Source organism: Pteronotus mesoamericanus, unplaced genomic scaffold (assembly GCF_021234165.1).
Source record: "Pteronotus mesoamericanus isolate MK-2021 breed Mesoamerican mustached bat unplaced genomic scaffold, CSHL_Meso_final scaffold_85, whole genome shotgun sequence".
Classification (NCBI taxonomy): Eukaryota; Metazoa; Chordata; class Mammalia; order Chiroptera; family Mormoopidae; genus Pteronotus; species Pteronotus mesoamericanus.
The window spans coordinates 70,313,180-70,334,148 of NW_026555329.1; the positions used below are offsets into that span (position 1 = coordinate 70,313,180).

Here is a 20,969-nt window from a genome sequence, read left to right on the forward strand (position 1 = left end):
CTGGTGCTTACTCAGAATAACAGCAGCCGACCCGTGTTTGATTCCCACAGAAAACCTTGCACTGTTGGCAGGTCTTTCTGGGCAACTCAAGAGACTAATATGGGAAATCACTAGACAGGAAGTGAACAAACAGATGAGCAGGATGGGTTATTGTGCTGGTACGAAGACAAGCAAGCTCAGCAGGTATAATCCTTCCCAAGGCGCCATTACAACTGCAGTAGATGGATACCTCTGCCCACTCCTTCCTCAAACAGTCCTGTTTCTCTAATCAATACCGTTGTGTAATTCTTGATTTATTTTAGTGGGGACCCACTTGGGAGGATCTAATATTCCTTCATCGTTTCTCTTTCCTTGATGAAGAAGATGAGAAACTACCGTTAAGGAGCCTTGGCTGAAAATTGTGATATAGATAGCGTTGCTATCTGATGCTCTTCCTTCCTGCTCCTCCCCTTCTGAAAGGGAGACTTAAGTTCTTGCTACAGAACCGTGGGAGCCCAGCATTCCAAACGCCTGTCTTCTGAGCCAGGATCCTCAGCGTTTATCCAGGCTACCCAGGGAGTATCATTGCTCCAGAAGCTCCGTAGTTCATGCACTGAACAGGATGAGGTTTTTTGTAAAACTCGAGGCTGAGGCAGGATGGAAATTCCTAATCCTTTCATTTCTAAGTGCCTCACACCATAGACACATGAACATAAACTCTCTCTCAGTAAGGCATTTGACAGAGCTATGGTAGGGCTGAACTGAGGAGGCATGCATTTCAGAAAGGAGTTAGTTTACCAGGAGAACTCTGACTGAAGTGTAGAATTACTGCTAGGACACAAAGTCTGGTATCCTATTGGGTTACGTGGCCAGAAATTAAGGCTTCCTCCCCCACTTCTCTGAAAAAGGTTTGGCAATCCAATTTATTGGACCCAGGCTTGCAAAGTCATGTGTCCGTGAGTGCATAGTCAGTGGCAGGGGAAAATCTGGAGACTGGTCCTTTACTCCAATTTTGGATAAAGGTTTAGCAGATCCAGGCTTCTTCATCTGTAAAGGAGAAGTAGCACTTCTCAGCGTGCTGAGAAAATTAAATGAGATATGCAAAAATACCATCAAAAGTGTAAAGGGTTGGTACACGTGGCACGTGTTTATCATGCAGAAGTGCCTGTGTGATTCATTTAAATCAGATTCACTTCTGTTTAACTCTATCTGGAGTTGAAAATTTCACTCGGTCATACACTGTTTTTCAAAGGAATTTTCACACCTCTCATTCTGTCTTGTGCTATCTGACTGGCCCTCAGGCATTCTAGGCTATCAAAAATCAGACACAGAGAAAGTGCCATACAACAGGGGCCCCCGGCTTCCAGGCCATGTATGCAATATTGAATGAATGAGTGAATGAATGAATGAATGAATGAATGAACGCATGAACAGATACTTCAAATCCCATCTGTGTACAAGGGCAGAGCTTTGCTGTATTTGCTAAGGTATTAAAGGGAGACAGGATGGCAGGGACCGCTGTGCATGACACTGTTCATAGCTTCTTTGGGATGCCATCCGGCCCCTGCTGAGCCGCTGGAATTTTGACTTCATATCTTTTTCTCTAGAGATACGAAGAAACTCATCTCTTGTATTTCTCTGATTGTTAAGGATAATTGGACTTCTTCATCATATAATTTTGATCATTATGCTGATTTAGTTGCATGATGAAGGCAAATGATGTTAAAATGGTGAGTCAGTTCCCTTTAGTTGGTCTATGTGCTCTGATATTAAATAAGTCCCTAGTGTTATTTGCAATTAACATCTGCATTGTAAGACCAGATAATCATCAAATTACAGGGTTCATACCAAACCCTCAGGAGTCCAACAGTGAACAAACAGTATAATCGAGAATTTCTCTAATGAAAGACCAAGTTTGTGGTCCGGAGGAGTAAACTTCTTCATTTAATCCCAGGAGGATGGCCAACCTCAGACCAATATTTCTTTCTGAAATAGAGAGTGTTCAACATACAAGTTGGGTCTCAAGTTGAAACTCTAAATAGTGGATTGTTTTCTAGTGTTGGGACATAGTGATGAACCAAGAAAAAAAGAAGGAATAAAGAAATGTATTAGAATCCAAGATTTTTTAATCAAGTAATAGGGGGGTGATTTCTTTTCAGTGAAGTGGAACATTTTTTGTTTTCATAAAGAGTTTGTACACCTCGAGAAGTACTGTTTAGAAGAAAGAGGAGTATTTCTAAGTAACTATTAGTCAAATCTCTAAATTAAAATTCAAATAATTCAGTTAATGTTGACTGTGATACATTCTACACTAAGCATTGAGTTTCTTAGTTAATTCAAGTATGCCTTTTAGTTAATTTATTATCATAAAATTTGTAATTAAAATAAATTTAATGTACTGAAACACCCAGAACCCGTAGATTGGAATCACTACAAAATAGCCTCAGAATTGAATCTTTTAATTTTTAACTCTTAGACCCACTGGGAAAGAGTCAGAAGGAAAGATAATTTGAAGTTATCCTAGGAAGACTCTGAATTCTAAAATACTTAGGAGAATCTCAGATTACATCAGCCCTCTCTACTTTGAAACATGTTTTAGAAAGCTGCATGCATATTTCAGATCACTGGCTTTCAAATTAGAAGTGACTGTCTGCTACTTTTTGTATAAGTATCATCTATTTTACTTTCTTTGTTGTCTTCATGAGGTCTTAAAATTAAAAAGCTTTCCAGATGGCTTTTAGCTTTTAAATAAGAAAAATGAAACGGATTTTTTTTTTTTATTAAATGTTTTCACTAGAAAACTTGCCTGGTTCTATTCTATAAATTAATGCGCAAAGAAGAGCTCCATTGGCTTTTCCTGCCTTGATCCTAATAATAGCTTGATTTCATCGCTCAATGATTTCAAAGGAAAAGAGCACCCTAAAGCTTTCTCCTAGTCTATTTCTAATCTCTTCATAAGCTGCCACCATAAAAGCACCCAAAAATTCTACCAAAGAATATTTCTAATAAATTCAACACGTAAGTATCCTATCACAGTAAGTCTCCCAGATGCAAGCAAATGGAATCTAACTGCAATTTATTGTCTTAGTCAGTTTGCGCTGCTATAATAAATACCACAGATGGGGTGGCTTAAAACACTTATTTCTTACAGTTCTGAAGGCTGGGAAATTGAGGATCAAGGTGCTGGCAGATCCGGTGTCTGGTGAGCGCCCACTTCCTCATTTGCTGTTGGCTGTCTTCTTGTATCCTCACACAGTCGAGAGAGAAAAAGCAAGATCTCTCATATCTTTTTATTATAGGGACACTAATCCCATTTCTGGGGACTCTACACTCATGACCTCATTGCCTCTCAGGGGCCCCCCCCCTTTCTGTCAACACATTGAGGGTTAGGATTTCAACATATGAATTTCAAAGGGACTCAAACATTCAGTCCCAATCATATGTCATTAGGAAGTCTGAAGAAAGACGGAGCCCGTAGGAGAGGTCTGCATGAATGGCAGGTTCAAGACCAGGGCTGGCATTGGGCATCCAGAAATATCCAGATTAGACAGACCTTGCACCTCCGGGTTCCTATGCTTGTGACATGAGAAGTGTGCGTTCTACTGAGGGAGGTGTTTCCTCTGTCCTCCCCTGATGTAGGTGAGATACCGCCTCCCGTTGCTGTGACTCCACACTCACGTTGCAGTCCCCGGTGACTGTGAGCCTTCCTGACGTTCCAGCTTGGGGAACTGTGCTGCTCTGGTTGGGAAAGGAGAGCTCCTCAGGCTCTGAGGAGGGCCCTGTCTTAATTAATCAGCATTTACTGGCATTGGCTGGCATTCTGATGTCTACATCAGTCTCCTGTGAGTCTGTGAGCCAGTTAGCCTCCCTGAGACCTGTCAACTTTTAAGAACTCCCAGGATCGAGTTGCTGGTGCACTAGAGCTATCTAAAATATGCCACTTCCTGGGAGCACGAGCCAGACAGCCTTCCTGGGCATCTCTATCCATTGTTGTCCCAAACAAATTACAGGTATTTACTGAGTATCTGCTATATACTGAACACTATTCTAGCCTGTTATCAGATGCGAAAGAGGTGTTAGGAAGTATCTTTGCCAGCAAAATTATTGTAATTTACTTTGATGAGAAAAGGTATGTACACATGAACAATGAATCGACAGGGCTCTGTGAAGCCTTCTATCTCTTTGTACCTATAGTTAGATGTCATAATCATGAGCTGATTGGTGTGACCTGTTAATTATAAAATAGGACATCACCTAACAAAATGTCACATATGTAATATAAATAATAAACCATATACCCAAAGTATCCAAAACATGTAATGGACTACTTTTGTAAGAATAAGAATAAATATATGCTTTAATCCAGGTCTGACCTCCCCAGAAAAAAAATCAATATTTATTTAGACATTATATGGTATAACAGGGAAAAATCTGGATTTGATTCCAGCTATAAAATTCATGTGTAAATTTAATATCCAGATGCATAATGTGAACACCAGAAAATAAATTTATGGTTGTAGAAATATTTGGATAATTTTAACAAGAGTGGTACACAGTGAGGATTCTGTGGCTTATGAGCTAACATGCCTCCTTTGAAGATCTGACTTTTTTCCTGCACTAAAAACATGTTCTTTGAATCCCCATGATAGTTTCTTAATTTCCTTCACAGTTTAAGTGTATCTATTCACTCTATATTCTAAAGTGAATAGAAATTATATCCTCCATGTACAGACTTCTTTCCTAGATACTATTTTCACTGGGAAAGAACCAGGGTTCTATAGACTCACTCCAGCAACGATTCATTCAAGAAACTGAGGTCAGAGCCCTGCTATTTTGAAGCATTGTGTTATTGTTTTAGTTGGGGGAGTGGGGGGAATTAACTTCTAAAATTTTTTTTTTCAATTACAGTTGGCATTTAATATTATTTTGTATTGGTTGCCCATGTACAGGATAGTGGATAAATTATAAAATTTACAAAGTGATCCCCTAGATAATTCCAGTGCCTACCTGGCACCATACACAGTTATTACATTATTACATTATTATTGACTATATTTCCTATGCTGTATATTACATCCCCATGACAGTTTTATAACTACCAATTTGTACTTCTTAACCCCTTCACCTTATTCACCCAGCTCCTGAACCCCTCTCCTATCTGGCAACCCTCAATTTGCCCTCTCTATCTGCTTTGTTTGTTCATTTATGTTATTCTTCAGATTCTACATATCGGTGACCTCATATGGTATTTGTCTTTCTCTGTCTGATTTATTTCACTTAGTATAATACCCTGTAGGTCTGTCCATGTTGTTTCAAATGGTAAGATTTCCTTTTATTTATTTATTTTTGGACCAAGTAATATTCCAGTATATACATGTACCACCAGATCTTCCTTATCCACTCGTCTGCTCATGGGCACTTGGGTTGCTTCCATATCTTGACTATTGCAAATAATGCTGTAGTGAACATAGGGGAGCATTTATCTTTTCAAATTAGTGTTTTGGATTTCTTCAAATGTACACCTGGATATGGAATTGCTAAGTCACAAGGAGTTAGTTCTCTTTTTTAATTTTTTGAGGAACCTGCACATTGTTTTCCATAGTGGTTCCACCAATTTGCAAATCCACCAAGAGTGCATGAGGGTTCCCTTTGCTCCACATCCTAGTCAACATTTGTTGTTTATTGATTTACTGATGATAGCCATCCTGACAAGTATGAGGTGATACCTCATTATGGTTTTAATTTTCATTTCTCTAGTACATAGTGACATTCAGCGTCTTTTTATGTCTGTTGGTCATCTGTATGTCCTGTTTGAAGAAGTGTCTGTTCAGCTCCTCTATTCATTTTAATATTGGATTGTTTGTTTTTGGGGTGTTGAGTTATATAAGTTCTTTATAAATTTTGGATATTAACTCCTTATCAGATGCACCATTGAAGAATATCTTCTCCCGTTCAGTAGGTTGTCTTTTTGTTTTATTGATGATTCCCTTTGCTGTGAAAACCTTTTTAATTTGATGTAGTCCCATTTGTTTAATTTTTCCTTTGCTCCCCTTGCCGGAGAAGATGTATCAGAAAAAAATATTACTAAGAAAAATATCTGAGGTTTTACTGCCTATGTTTTCTCTAGGAGATTTATGGTTTCGGTTCTTACATTTAAGTCTTTAATCTATTTTGAGTTTATTCTTGTATATGGTTTAAAGTGACCACATTTTTTTTTTTTGCATGTACCTGTCCAATTTTTGCAACACCATTTATTGAGTAGACTGTCTTTACACCATTGTATGTTCTTGCCTCCTTTGTCATATATTAATTGACCATATAGGCGTGGGTTTATTTCTGGGCTCTCTATTCTGTTTCACTGATCCATGAATCTGTTTTTATGCCAGTATGATGCTGTTTTGATTACTATAGCTTTGTAGTATAGTTTGATAACAGATAGTGTGATTCCTCCAACTTGGTTCTTCTTTCTCAAGACTGCTATGGCCATTTTGGTTCTTTTATAGTTGCGTGTAAATTTTGGGATTATTTGTTCTAGTTCTGTGAAAAGTGCCATTGGTATTTTGATAAGGATTATGTTGAATTTAAAGATTGCTTTGGGTGCTATAGACGTTATAACAATGTTACTTTTTTCCTATCCATGAGCATGTTATTGTATATGCTTCTATTTACTTGTATCTTCTTCAGTTTCTTCAATGTCTTCTAATTTTCTGAGTTCAGGTCTTTTACCTCCTTGGTTAATTTTTTTTTATTCTTACCTGAAGGTATTGGCTCATTGCTTCCACAGAGAGAGGAAAGGAGAGAGAGAAATATCGATGCAAGAAAGAAGCATCGATTGGTTTCCTCCCATACACACTCGGACTGGGGATCATACGTGCCCTGACCGGGGACTGAACCTACGACCTAGATATATTCTTTTATTGGGAATCACATCCTAACCTTTCAGTTACAGGATGACGCTCCAACAAACTGAGCCACACTGACCAGAGTGTTAAATTTGTTTTTGATGCAATTATAGATGGAATTTTAAAAAATTTTCTCTTTTTGATAAATGATTGGTATATAAAAATGCAACCATTTTCTGAATATTAATTTTGTGTCCTGCTACGTTACTGAATTTATTTATTAGTTCTAATAGTTTTTTGGTGAAATCTTTAAGCTATCATTTCCTCTACAAATAATGAGTTTTACTTTTTTCCAGTCTGGATGCCTTTTTTCCCCTTTGTCTGACTGCCATGGCTAGGACTTCCAATAGTATGAAGAATAAAAGTGGTGAAAGTAGACAACCCTTCTTGCTCCTGATCTTGAGGGAAACACTTTTAGCTTTTCCCCTCTGAGTGTGATGTAAGCTGTGGTTTGTCATTTATGGTCTTTCTTATGTTAAGATATGTTTGTTCTACTCCCAGTTTGCTGAGAGTTTTTATAAGTGGAAGCCAGATTTTGTCAAATGCTTTTTCTGCATCTCTTGATTCGATCGTATGATTTTTATCCTTCATTTTCTTTATATGGTGTATCATGTTAATTAATTTGTGGATACTGAACCAAATTTGCATCCCAGGAACAAAACCTATTTGATCATGATGTATGATTTTTTTAATGTGTTGCTGCATTTGGTTTGCTAATGTTTTGTTGAGCATTTCAGCAACGATCTTCAGCTGGGATATTGGCCTATAACTTTCTTTTTCTGTAATATGTGTATATGCTTTTGGAATCAGGATAATAGCGGCTTCATAAAGTGAGCATGGGAGCCTTCCCTTCTCTTAAAATTTTTGGAGTATTTTGAGAAGGATAGGTGTTCATTCTTAGACTATTTGCTAAAATTCCCCTGCAAGGCCATCCCAATTCAGAACTTCTGTTTCCTGGGAGTTTTTTGGTGACTGATTCACTTTTGTTGGTAGTAATCAGTCTGTTTGGAGTTTCTTTTCTATTCAGTCTTGGAAGAGCGTGTTTCTAGGAACGTACCCATTTCTTGTAGATTGCCCAATTTGTTGGCATATCATTGCTGGTACTCTTTTCTTATAAGCTTTTGTATTTCTGTGCTGACACCACAGAGAGTGTGAGTCACCCCAACGGGGTCAGGCACCCGCCAGGACCTCCCTTTTCGTATACCACCTGTGGAGCCAATTGGTACCCTGTTGGACTCTGAAGCCAACCACCAGATGGATGTGCTGGTTCTTGGGCCTCTTGGGAGGGACCCTAGGGCAGGTAATGTCAGATCTGTTGGTGACTGGCCTGAGCTACCTGTTAGGAGCTACAAGACAATCTGCAGTTGGTAGCTGCCCGTGCTGGGGGAACGCACGTTGGAGGGCCCACACTGTGAACTGAGGCCAGCTGCTACCGGTATTGCGCCTGCAGTAGGTGAGCAAAAGCCGAAGGCCCATTGATACCTGCCAGCTCCCCACAAGGCTCAGCTGCTGGAAGAGCCTGCGGCAGAATGCAAGTCCAGTGCGGCAGGGTCTCAGGGCATCACCAGTGGGGGGTGAGTGACGTTCACCAGGGTCATACCCCTGGTTCAGGTTTGGCACGAGTGCTGGGCCTGAGGCTGCTGCTCAAAAGTCTCAGGAAGCCTGACCTGTTGGTTGGGCGTCATCCTGCAAAGTGAAAGGTCTCCAATTCTACTCCTGGTCAGGTCACATGCCTTGGTTGCAGGGTCAGTTCGCATTTGGGGCGTGTACAAGAAGCAACTGATGGATGTTTCTCTGTCCCATCCATGTTTCTCTCCCTCCTTTCCCCTCTCTCTAAAAATAAATAAATAAAATCTTTTTTTTAAAAAGTCTCAAGGTGCGTTGATGCCAGCTGCTACCTGCCTGTGACTCTTTGTGGGGCCGCGGGGTCTCAAGGGGGCGCCAGGGCGGAGCTAGTGCAGCTCATCAGGCTAGTGCAGATCTGGCTGTGTGCAGGTGGGGCTCAACCCAAGGACAATGGCGGGTGTCCCTCCAGCCCTCTCCCTGAAGCTACACAACAGAGTCTCTCCCTGTAGGTGTCTAACACCCCCAGAGTTTGACAGAATTCCTTGCGTGTTTTTAAACAAAGACTGCAATGCGGGCCCAGGCTTGATGTTGCCGAAAGAACCTCAGGCCGTGCGCAATTTGGGTAAGGCGGGGTCTCAGGGAGTAAGTACTCAGGGTGAGGCTGGTGGAATTCCGCAAGGCTACTGCAGACCAGGTTTGGCCGGGCGTGCGGGAGGAAGGCTCCACACAGGGGCAATGGCGGCTCCCCCTCCAGCCCTCACTCCAAAGCCACGCAACTCAGTTTCTCCCTCTACTTCTCTGGCACCCCTGCCGCCGCTCTCCCTCCGCCTCCGGAGCCTAAGGTGAGTGCCTGGGAGTGCCAGTTTGTGAGCCGGGATTTTCAGAGGATGCCCGGGGTTCCAGCAGCCTTCTGTCTGCCCTGGATGGACAGAATCCCTGCTGGTTTTTACAGCCAAATTTTTTGTTGGTTCTTCTTCTCGACACTGGAGATATCCAGGCTGGGGTGCCCAGCATGGGGCTGACTGACCCCTCATTCTTTAGGGGGTGCCTCTACAGCTGAGATAACCCTCAGGATATCTGAACCTCCCAAAGTGTGGGAGGAGGGCCAGCTTGTTTCACGATCTCTGCCCCTTCCTACCAGTGTTGATGTGGCTTTTTCTTCATATCCTTAGTTATGAGACTTCTGTTTGGCTAGCCTTCAGACAGTTATCCAGGTTGATTTTTCTATAATTCAGTTGTCATTTTCAGTTTGTCATGGGAGGAGGTGAGTGCAGCATCCACCTACTCTGCCATCTTGACCAGAACTCAGAGTCGACTTCTGTTGTATTTTATTAAAGATGCACTTCAAGCTGGAGAAGAGAAGGGAGTTGGAGATATAATCCTTTTAAGATAGAAACTTTTGTCTTCAGAAAAAGAAAATAGTCCACCTCGTTAAAACCCCCCAGATTTTAAAAAGAATTTACACAATAGACTTAAATAATTGTTGCAAAAGAGTTTAAACAAGTTGGGAGCTTCCCTGTGTGTTAGCTGGGGCTCATTCATACATGGCAACAGAACTAGTTATCAACTGCATGCAAACACGAGTGGGCTCCAACCTTCTCATCTGTCCTCCTAAGATGATAAATTACAAAGAAATACCATCAAACCTAGGAAGGCTTCGTAGAGGTGGGGCCAGGCACTGGTTCTTATGGAGTCACCATAATCCGAGCAAGCAAAGGCTCTTGGCAAAAGGAGAAGGAATGGCTCTGAGGCAGAAAGCTTCAGGAAATATCAGGCAACTGGTGGCAGATGCCAATTAACCTTTCACTGAACAAACATTTCCTTTAGGTAAATGTTAAGGTGCACTGCACTGCCAGAAGATGTGTGTTCGGTTGCCGGTGGGGATGTAACTAGAGGTCAAGATATGCTAAAGGGGAGGAGTCGGCCAAGGAGTGCGGGGACTCAGGGTTTAGCCTTGGAAAGGAGAAATTACTCTCCTTTTAACTGAATGGTAGTATCATAGTCAGGGGACCTCATTTCACTGTGAAAAATACGGAAGTATCCAGACAGGGTGAAGGGACGTCTCAGTCCTACACTCACATCTTGTTTCATCCTAGAACCAAACACACACTATGGTGGCGCTGACGGTGATCCCTCCGGGGCGAGACCAGATATGGAAGGCCGAGAGGAGGGGAAGGTGTTCGAAGAAAGTGGCTGGGACTCGAGGAGATTCGGGCCGGGGGCGGGGGGGGCGGGGGGGCGGCTAGCTCCAGGGGCACAGAAGGAAAGGCTACCCCAGAGGAGCGCGCAGGGCGCTGTGACTCGGAAAGTTTTCTTTTCTTAAGCTGGATGCTGAGCACACAGATGTTCACTGTAGTTTCCTTATTCCTTTTAGTTTGTTTAAAAGACTTCAATATAAAAGTGTCATTTTAAAAGGTACAGAAATCTGATAGCTGTCACCCATGTATCTTCGGTTAGAATCTGCCTGTGGCTATCAATAGAATCATATAACTCATACAAATAATATAATTCTTAATGCTTAATCCTGCAGGACTACTACCACAACCCCAATCAAAAGTGTGTTTTTTTTTTAAAAAGCCCCCTCCGATTGCTTCTGGAAGTCTGTCCCGCACAATGGTGCCCTCCACCACCATGTGCGACCTGCCATGGCTTCCAGCTATTGGGCGCCAGCCTCAACGAGGCCCTGGCTCCTCTCTGTCATGAAGTCATTTGCACAATGCCCTCAGCTGCCACTGCCCTGGGGCCCACCCGGCCCTGGGCCTCTGAGTCCAAGACGCTATCTCATGCCCTCGTGATACAACCTTTCAAGATTCCAGTGCGGCCGTGCATTCCTTTCAGGTCTCCAGAATTCCAAAACCATTCCACACTCCGTAGGGAAGGGGGAATAGTGACCCCCTCCTCTGCTGCATCACTCTTGGTCACCTGAACACCAGGTGACCAAGAGGCTGAGAACTCAGGTGACCTAATTCCGACTAGGCTCAGAACTCAGACTCAGGTCTCAAACTCAGAAAAAGCCTTGTGAAGACAGCCCCAGCCGCTCTGCAACCCACGTTTCCTCAAGGCACGGGCCTGTGGTGACAAGGCTGGGCCGAGGGAACAATGCCAGCGCACACAGGAGCAGCCACCTCCCCCAGCCCGCCGCCAGTCATCTCCCCAGGCCCCCCCACAACACCCAGAGGTACCTCATCTCTGGCCCTGGGCACAACTAAACCTGAGGCCAGGCCACCACTCACATCACCTAACCTCCCATCTCAACTCCATTACAGAAAAAAATGAATTGACTTCGTCAAGGCCATTATTTGCATGAAGCCATGAGCATTAATCATTTTATGCAGCATGTATTACAGGCCTACTGTGTACCAGGTACCGTGCGAGCCGGGGTGAGAGGAGGCTCACAAAGATGAGTAAGACGTGTTCCCCCTCCTCAAGGATCTCACAGCCTAGTGAGGGGGTGTGGGGCGTCAAAAATATATCAACACAGAATTGGTGCCACCTAGAACCTTGAACTCTGTGTTGCCTCAGATAGATAATTAGACATTCCAGGTATTGACATTCCTGGAGGGGTTCTTCGAAAGGTTTTTCCCTCCCTTTTTGAAGTCAGGTTTTGTGTTCCTCAGTTTCCTGTTTACGTTACCAAGATCTTAGACGAGACAAATGCAACAGAGAGTATCCTGAAAGAGTTGCAAACTGAGCCTCTGAAAACAGTATGAAGTTGTCTGTATTAAAGGCAAATAATAACAAAAATTGCTTTACAGATAAATACTGGAAATAGGCTAAGCAACAAACCTAGAAAAGAAGGAAAAAAAAACCTGGATTTAGCCCAAAAGTGATTTAGCACAAAAATTTAGCATGGGCGATCTCTGGAAGAGATGCTGTTGTCAACACGAAAACGATGTTAGGATGTGCGAACAGGAACGTGGCAGGCAGCACTGGGACGTCGTCCAGGCACATGCAACCTTGGTCTAGTCTTTATTATGTCCACTATTGGTTTCTCAGTTGAAGAGTTGTTATAGTTCAGGCTGATATTAAAAGAATGGAAAAATAGGCATTGGCATCTAGCCTGGAAAGGACAAGACTAAAGGATGACTTCATATCTGTGGCCCCAATAGAGAGAAGTGGAGGTCTGTTTCGGCAATGGGAAGTCAAGTTCAATAACGGAGTAAACTGAGCATAAGAGTGATTAAACGCTGGCCCCTTGATCATAGGATGTCACCCTTGAAGTGAAGTGCTGTACAGCTCTACTGTTTTCAGAGTATGGTTCACTTTCCATCTTGTTTTAACATTTTGGTATACATACCTCATCCCCTTTTGGGTCTGATCTTCTTATCCTTGGATCCTCCACAGCACTTAACTAGGTGACTTGCTTGTAGTAAATATTCAAATAGTGTTACGTGAGGAGGAGTGAAGCGGGGAACATGCTGGGAGGAAACCGTGTGGCCACCATTGTAGGCGAGATAGGAGAGCGTAGCAACCCAGGACATGTTACAGGCCTAGACAAAGACCAGGCAAGGAGTGGTTCAGGGAATTTGTCAGCAAACACCTTCAGGACTCTAGTGAAGGACAGGGGGTTGCACGGGAAGATTAAGATGAGGGGTAAATCATGACCTTCCAGAGCGGTCCTTGCATTCATTCCTCTACCCCTGCCCAGCGCACCACATGCTCCTAAAGGAACATAAGTAGGAACCACGAAGACATTAGCAAAGAAGATGGGGAAGGAGAGGAAGGAAAGAGAAAAGAGAGGAGTCTGTCCTTTCCACAAAGGGAGAAAGATAAAGGGAGGAGTATTTTACGACAAGACCTCTTAGGAGGATCCACTAGAAAAGCAGTATCACAGAACACAAAGCAATGTAGTTGAAGGGAGTATGTCCGGTGCCATGAGGTGGGGCGGGGCTGGGAGAGAGGGAAGTGCGAAGTCATCAGCTGTGGAAGGAAGACTATTAAGGGGCCAAGGGAAAGGAAGAAAGAGGTTCTGCCTGCCATTATGCAGTTAACTCCTTCACCTCCATTTCCATTCACCCCATGGCAAGCAGCTCTCTAGGCGAGAGCTTTTGCCTCATTCTAAGAATATCAAGTCTATGAAGCTCTTTATAAGAAAATTTTTCTTTAAGAGCCTTAAAAAAAAATCCCCTTTAAATTGCTTGAACCGTTGGGTCGATTGTCTTTGGGTTTAAGTTGAGTTTCTGTAGGAGGTAAATGGCTGTGTGTGTGTGTGTGTGTGTGTCTTGAGCACATGAAGGCACTTCCCACATACCTCTCTTTGCCCTAGAGACTTGCTCCAAGGTAGAAGCTGCTCTCTAAGCACTGCAGCCCAGAAAGTCTGGAACAGATCATGTGGTCCAGTCTCCTACCTCCATGAAGTAAAGTTATTTTTTCAATCATATTTTATTAATGAAGGACCACCCCGTGGTGGGAGCTATTCCTTTCTCTTTCCCTGACCTCCCTCAAACCTTCCCAGTTCAGACTCTCTTTGGTGAAAAATTAGACAAAGCATCCAGAAATGAAGGGTGCCATGAAGAACTTAAGAGTGGCCAAGACTTTCGTTTTTCCTTTAGTAAGTATCCTGAAATGTCCTATGTGTGACATCTGCTATCTTTGCTGAAGCATAATTGGCCCAGTTGTCCATGGTGCCAAAAAAATAAAAATAAAAATGATAGTTAATTCAGTTCTCAGAGACAGCTCTGGAAGCAGATTCTGAGGACCTGTCTGTCCTTCATAACAAAAGCACACGGGCCTGTTGGTCTCTGCAGGAATGGAACACTGTTCACGAATTACCTTTTGATAGATTCTTCCTAATTTCTCTCATCTGGTCTCTCCAGCCCCAGCCAGCTGGCCCTCAGGGGGCTCCTTGGAAGCTGTTGCCCACCCCAGCCTGTTTTCCTCTCCTAACTCACTTCTTTCCCTGTCCCTCAAATGCACCTAACCCCCTTGACTTCTGGGCTCTTTCTGTTCCCCACTGGTGTCTGCCCAGGTCCCAGCCTCGCTTCTCTCTTCAGTAGTGTCACGTCCGTACCCTGTAAGTAGCACAAGCTTTAACACCCATGAGTTTTACTATCTCAAACTAAAGACAGACAGCTACATCCCAAACACGTTCTGTTAATGACAAGGGACCAACTAAACTTGTGTGTGATTTCCTCTCCCTGGCCTCACAGCTAGGAAAATAGCTTGGTAGATGTCCATTAGAGTACCTTTTACACAACCTTTTGAGCTTAGTTTGAATATTGGCAAAGCTACATTTGCCACCCCAGAATCAGAGTATGGGCAGTGGGGAGGAGGGGAAAAGAGGTGAAACATATTCCCAAGGGCAAATGAGTCCCATAAAGAAATGTATTCATTTTTTACCGCTTCTGGAACAAAGAGCCACAACCATGGTGACTTGAAACAGCACAGACTTGCTCTCTACTGTTCTAAAGGTTAGAAGTCCTGCGCAGGTCCCGCTGGGCTATAATCAAGGTGTGGGCAGGGCTGCATTCCTTCCTGGAGGCCCCGGGGGAGAAGACGTTTCTTTGCCTTTCCAGCTTCTAGATACTGCCATGCTTCGGCGCCAGCAATACTTGTATCTCTCCGACCATTCTTTTATAGTCCTATCTCCCTTGGAGCAGAGCAGAGAGGGTTCTCTGACTATAAAGACCCATGTGATTAGATTGAGCACAACTAGATTATCCGGGATAATCTTCCCATCTCAAAGCCTTTAACTTAATGGCATCTAAAGTCCCTTTGGCCAAGCGAATTCACAAGCTCTGGGGATTAGGGCATCCAGGTCTTTGGGAGGAACAATTATTCTGCCTGCTACAGCAAGCCACTGAACTTTTTTCAAGGGCAAGAAATTAAATGGGCAAAATTTGGTAGAAAGGAGAATAGCAAAATGCCTCAATACATGTTTCTAGCTCAGCTCTGGAGCAATAAAGTCATGCCAAGTCAGTGAGTGTTTTATTAAGGCCTCTTGTGTGAAGGCAGACATAGCTCTTTTTATGAGTGTCTCATGTACTTTACATAGTTAATATATGTTGAATAACAATTTACATAATCAAAAAGATATGTAAATGTGTCTGTGCATAGTGATATATGGAAATAGTTAACTTGGAAGTTCATTAAACTGTATTTACTCCATAAATTATGATGATAATGACAGCATAGTATTTAAGTAGGAAAACAACCCAAATTTTTTAGCCTGTTGAAGTGAAGAGAACATTGAACCTAATTAAATTAAGCCCCTTTAAGTTGAGCGCAAAAGCGGCTGCTGAACTTCTGCTCCATAACACGAAGCGCATTGTTCCAATGTTCTGCGTTCCTGTGTCCTTGTTTGTGGCTTGACGCTGTGGTTCTCAAAGACGGTTTTCATTCTATAAAGGGGCCCTTGACATGTGAAGTCGATTGCTTCTCCTGCTCATTCCCAAAAGAATCACCTTAACCTTCCATTGTAAAGATCTGAGTTGTTCTTCTCATTTGACAGCAAGCCAGTCCCAGAAAGAGCTCCGTGCCCCAGTCCGTTCATTGCTTGTCAGAGAAAAAGAAATGTATTCATGACCCAAGCCCAGATGTGGGTCATCTCCAGATAGTCAACACCACCCTATCTTCAGGGGCTAAAATTTGGCTGCCTTCCAAGCTGTTGCTGACCAGCCTCCTTTGCCCAGCTTGGCTGACGAGGCCACCAGCAGGGTGCCGTGGTGCGGACTGGGTCCGCTATTGCCGCGTATACTAGGCAGACTGTTGCTTTCGCTTCATGGAGGGGCATGAGCGCCGAACATCCTGTATAATCCAGTTGACTGCTGATTGGGCAGTCTAACTTCTCTTTGCCTTGGCTTTGCATTTTTCTATCATGCATGCATCTTTCCCTGGAAAAAAGGGATAAGAGGAGTTTCTTAGATTTGATTTCTCAGTGGGAACTGTTTGCTTTGGAAGCCACCTCCACCAATGCTAATTGAGAACAGAGCTCAGAAGGAAGGCCTGGGAACTGCACCCGCTGAACTTTTCAGTGGGCTGATATCCGTTGATCTCTTCAGAACTGGATTGTGTATCCAAGTAATACTGTGATCAACTATGTTCCACATGGATTCCACGTCTTTTCCTTTGACCAGTTCTCTACCTGGGAGTAATTGTTTGTAATTAATCACATAAAGTCTTCATCATGAAAGCTACTGGGGATCCTGGCCCCTACTAACCAGCAATAACATTCTGAAAATCTCCAAGCAATCAGTGCCTTTACCATCTAAACACGATGGGCCTCTATTAGAGAGATTACAGTAAAAAATAACAATCAGCTCTCTGATGATCCTGTGCTGAGGGGAAAAAAAAAAAAAGGGTGGGGAGGAGTAGATTTGGCAGAGGACAAGCCCAGACTTTCGTCACAGGGACAGACCAAAAAGTGTTAACACAAAGGGAAAACACGGGAGCATCCTGTACACTACATTTCAGCCACAGATAACATGGCACCTCAGGGCGCCTGGCCCCCACCCTGACCACCCCAGAGGATCTCAGCACCTCCAGCACCTCCGCCCCTTCCAGCTGCAGACATGCTCAGGGGATCCGGTTCTCAGGGAAGACGCAGTCTGGCTGCACTCTCCCAGTGAGTGTTCGCTCTGCCTCTTTGGTTTAATTTCTCTCTCTCTCTCTCTTTCTCTCTCTCTCTTTCTCTCTCTCTCTCTTATTGTTGTTGTAAAAGAAAAATTTTTAATTATCAGAGTGGGAAGAGAGAGGAGAAATCAGCAGGCAGAGGGAGGCAGCGAGTATGGGCATTTCAGACCTGTAGGAGACTTTCTGGCCTCAACTTGCAGCTGTTCCAATTGGTTTCCCTCCTTTCCATTTTTATGGTGGTTTGTAGACCTTTGCAAGGGTTTAGCCTAGGCTCAGGGTTTCCCTATGCCAAATACCAAGCCACAAAGCATTGTGTGTCTTGAGATCTGCTGTTAATTTAGACCTGAACCCTCTGCTCAGAATGATCCGTTTGCAGGACTTGGATTTTGGCTAAAGCACACATTGCCCAATCCTTAAAGTCAACAGCCCAAAGCCCTTAATATACTGACCATCTGACTGTGACAGAAAGAGGCTGGGAGCACATGCTATTGATCTGGGAATTGCTGAGATAACAGGCTCCAAGGTTTAGGATCATGAAATTCCGGAATGTTAAAGCTCAGAGGGGCCTGTAGGTGTGTTTGCTGCAACCCTCTCATTCTAGAGACAAGAACCCAGAGCAGTAACTCAGCTTACCCCAAGCCTGACCGCAGTCGGTCGTGAAGCCTGTGTTTTTGTACTCACAGGCAAGGCACCTTTTCCCACTGGCGCTTAGGACGTTTGGAAAACGTACCGAGTCTCAGGAAAAGGTACCGCGCAAGAGGAAGCGCACCAAGTGGCCTTTCAGTAAATCTTTCCCATTTTTGAGAGTTTTGGCACTGAGTCAGCATGACAATTGTTGTTCCAGTTGCTCCAGCATTTGTGCAACAGTAAATCAAATAAACAGAGGAACTCAGCGGGGTCCTAAAAACGAGACCCACATCCCCTATATGAGCAGATCTCTTGGATAACCGGGTTCTGTAAATGTGGTTAGTTCAGAGGGGTTTGAGAGGTTACCTCTATCATCCAGTGGTTATCAAACTAGTTGGGTTTTTTTGTTTGTTTGTTTTGGGGTTTCTTGTAGAAATTTAATGTCACAGGGAATTCTGTTCCATAAAGGAAACGTTCTGTTAAATAGGCGGGTTTGGATCCAGAGCACCTCATCCCACTACACACCCCCATCACGCCCCGTTGCTCACCGCCACCCCGCTCCCCGGGGATCCCTTCTCTCCCCACCCACGGGACCCAAACTTCCTTGGTAACCTAGGTCTCCATGGAACAGCTCAGAAGTATCCTGTTGCCTCCACTTCTGAGGCAGAAACTGAGGCCCATGGGGGGCCCGTGCGGGGAGGGTGCCCGGGGCTACACCGCTGGTCAGTGACGGAGCCTGCAATGCTAGGAACGAGCCCCCTCTCTCCGTTTGTCTCTCTCTTAGTCTCTTGCTCTCTCAATTCCTGGTTCTGACTTTTTCCCCCGCTCAATCATGCTTGTGGTTCTATGGTTCTGTCAGTTTACTTACTTTGTGTCTCTCTCCCTCTTCTCCGTCACTCGGTCAGTTCCTGAACTTTCACAGTTACTGCCTCCCACCTGGACAATGGCAATTGCCTCTCATCTGGTCCCAGCCTCAGTCTCTCTAGCCTTTCGGATCCTGTCCCTGCTGCCTCCACCTCCCCCCACCTGGGATGCTAGAGCCCACTCTCCTTAGTATGGTTCGCAAAGTTCTCCACATCTGCCTTAAATATTTCTTCCCATTCTGCCCTCCCCCTCCTCTGGTAAAATCGGACCACTCATTGTTCCCTAAACTCGTCATGGACAAGCCACCTCCTTCCTTGGCTCCCTCAATTCCCTACATGGGATACACCCCCTGTGCCTTGGTTTCCTCATCTGAGGAGGCATTCATTTAGGTTTCTGAACTGTTCCATGGAGACTTAGGATTCCAAGGAAGTTTTAGCAGAGTGGGTAGGGTCACTGGGGAAAGAAGGGATGGGGGTGGGGGTGGGGGGTGAGCGACGGGGCCTGACAGAGGAGTGTAGGGGGGGATGAGAAGGTCTATCTCATCTGCTTCTGACTTCCTTCCTGTTCTCCAAGGCCCTGATCAAACGCTGCCTTCCTCCACGAGCCTTCCTCAGTTCCTCTTTTCCCTCCATTCTAACAACCCTTGTCCATCCTCCCTATTAGCCTTGTACTAAAGTTAGTGGTGAGCAAGCCTGTTATCCCCCTAATAGAGGGTAATTCATTTGGAGGCAGGAGCTACGTTGAATCTTCAGTTTCCAGCATGGTGCTGAAGCTCAAAACATCTCCTTTAAGTTTCCTGTTATTGGGTAAACCAAACAGCTCATCCAGGTTCACGTTTTTCATTTGAGTCATTTGAACACACAACGCCTCTGCACCTTTTGCTTTGGAAGAAGTAGTAGGTTAAATGCCAAAACAGGTCCCTAGCAAAATGAATTTTAAATTCCTTTGCATTTGCATCAGATAATTATCCATTTCATCACCTACAGAGCGAGATTGGCCTTGTTTTTTTTTTGTTTTTTTTTAATGAGGCACATTAAAATTCCTAAATGTCAAGATTTAACCGAGCCTTGTTTTCTGCAGGGGCAGGTGTGAATGACTCGTCAGTTCTTTAGATAAAAAACGCTGCTTAATTTGTTCCTCATTAGATTATTGAGATTCTGTCACTTGTAGTCTAATATTTTCACCGCTACTTTTCTCATTTTCCCAAGCCCTAGTAAAGTCTCCTTGAGTCACGATTTTGGGTTGCTTGTAAATATTCATGCTTTAGTCCATTAACACTTAAACTTCTTAGAAACGAGTGTGCTTTGCTGCATCCTGAGAAGGAAAGGTTCTGCTTCTCTGCCACAGTTTGAAATGAATGGGGAAGGGTGTGTAAATTTTAAAACCTTGGAATAGAAAAAAAAATAGGAAATTATTTAGTTCATCCTATTGCTTTCTGCGGAAACTAAGATAAAAACATGGCAGGGAAATAAATGATTGGCATAATTATATAAGATTCAGCAGAAATGACAGAAGAAACATACATGAAAAAATGTTCGGATATATAAAAAGTCTAGGAATACCTGGATTATCTACTCTTACTGGACAATGTATCATGACAATTTTCCAGCATGCTACGCTTTGTAACAAAAACCCAAAAACTTAATAGAAACTCTCTTTCCCTTCTTTCAAATAGATATTACAACATATTTGAAACACTTTCCAATTGCTGAGGATTGTTGATATGAACACAGTTTTTTAAATCTTGCTGTGAAACAGTGATACCTCGGTAGATAACAAGACGCCCGTCCAAAAGCGGGTGCAATTATTAAGTGATGTCCTCTGTCTTCCTATGTATGTCTTTTATCTCTTCTAATTGCTGCTACAGCACCCACCTCTGGTGACCCCACTCTATTCTGCTATAGCCAAAGATATCAGTAAGCCTGGTTTGTTAGAATGGTGTTCAAGGTAAAAGTCAATGGTCCAGGTGGAGGAGGAGCGAGAGGCCTTCTCCCCTACAAAGCAAAGGGCAGGGACATTTTGGGATTCTTGGTTTACGTACGAAACTGGCCATTTTTGCTTGCTTTCAAGTTCAAAGATCAGCTTTAAACGGTTGACTTTTCTGGATCTCTTCTCGGGTGAAGGGTGAAATTATTACTGGCAATTTATGGATGAAAAATAAGAAAGAACGGCAGTGAAAAAGGCAATTGTGCTTTACATCTATCAGGAACTCTGCAGATAATATTGCTGACTTGCTCGTGTCCGGGTGACACCAAATCCCTAGGGAGGCAGCATTGGCTTTCTGCCTGTGTCGTCCTGGCCAGCTGGCCACAAGCACACAGGCTAGGCAGCCGGTGGCCCCAGGCCTTTCCCTCCTTGTTGATGTCTTCCCTTCGCTCATTTCTCTTTCCCTCCCCTTCCCTTTGACCTAAGCCTGTCCTTGAAAGGAGCCCTCACTTCATGCTGCTCCTCACGTCCTTC

General features: G+C 43.7%; 1 protein-coding gene across 6 annotated transcripts in view; it reads left to right on the forward strand.

The window, feature by feature from the left end:
- Positions 1-20,969, forward strand: part of CALD1 (caldesmon 1) — a 190,588-nt gene that overhangs the window by 97,683 nt on the left and 71,936 nt on the right. Inside the window, exon 1 of one of the 6 annotated variants that reach the window (XM_054563959.1) lies at positions 16,790-17,010. The exons of the other annotated variants lie outside the window; for them this stretch is intronic. Coding sequence (XP_054419934.1) covers positions 16,958-17,010 — 53 coding nt within the window. The 5' untranslated portion in view covers positions 16,790-16,957. Of the gene's footprint in view, positions 1-16,789; positions 17,011-20,969 lie in introns of those variants that run through there. 6 annotated transcript variants of the gene reach the window in all.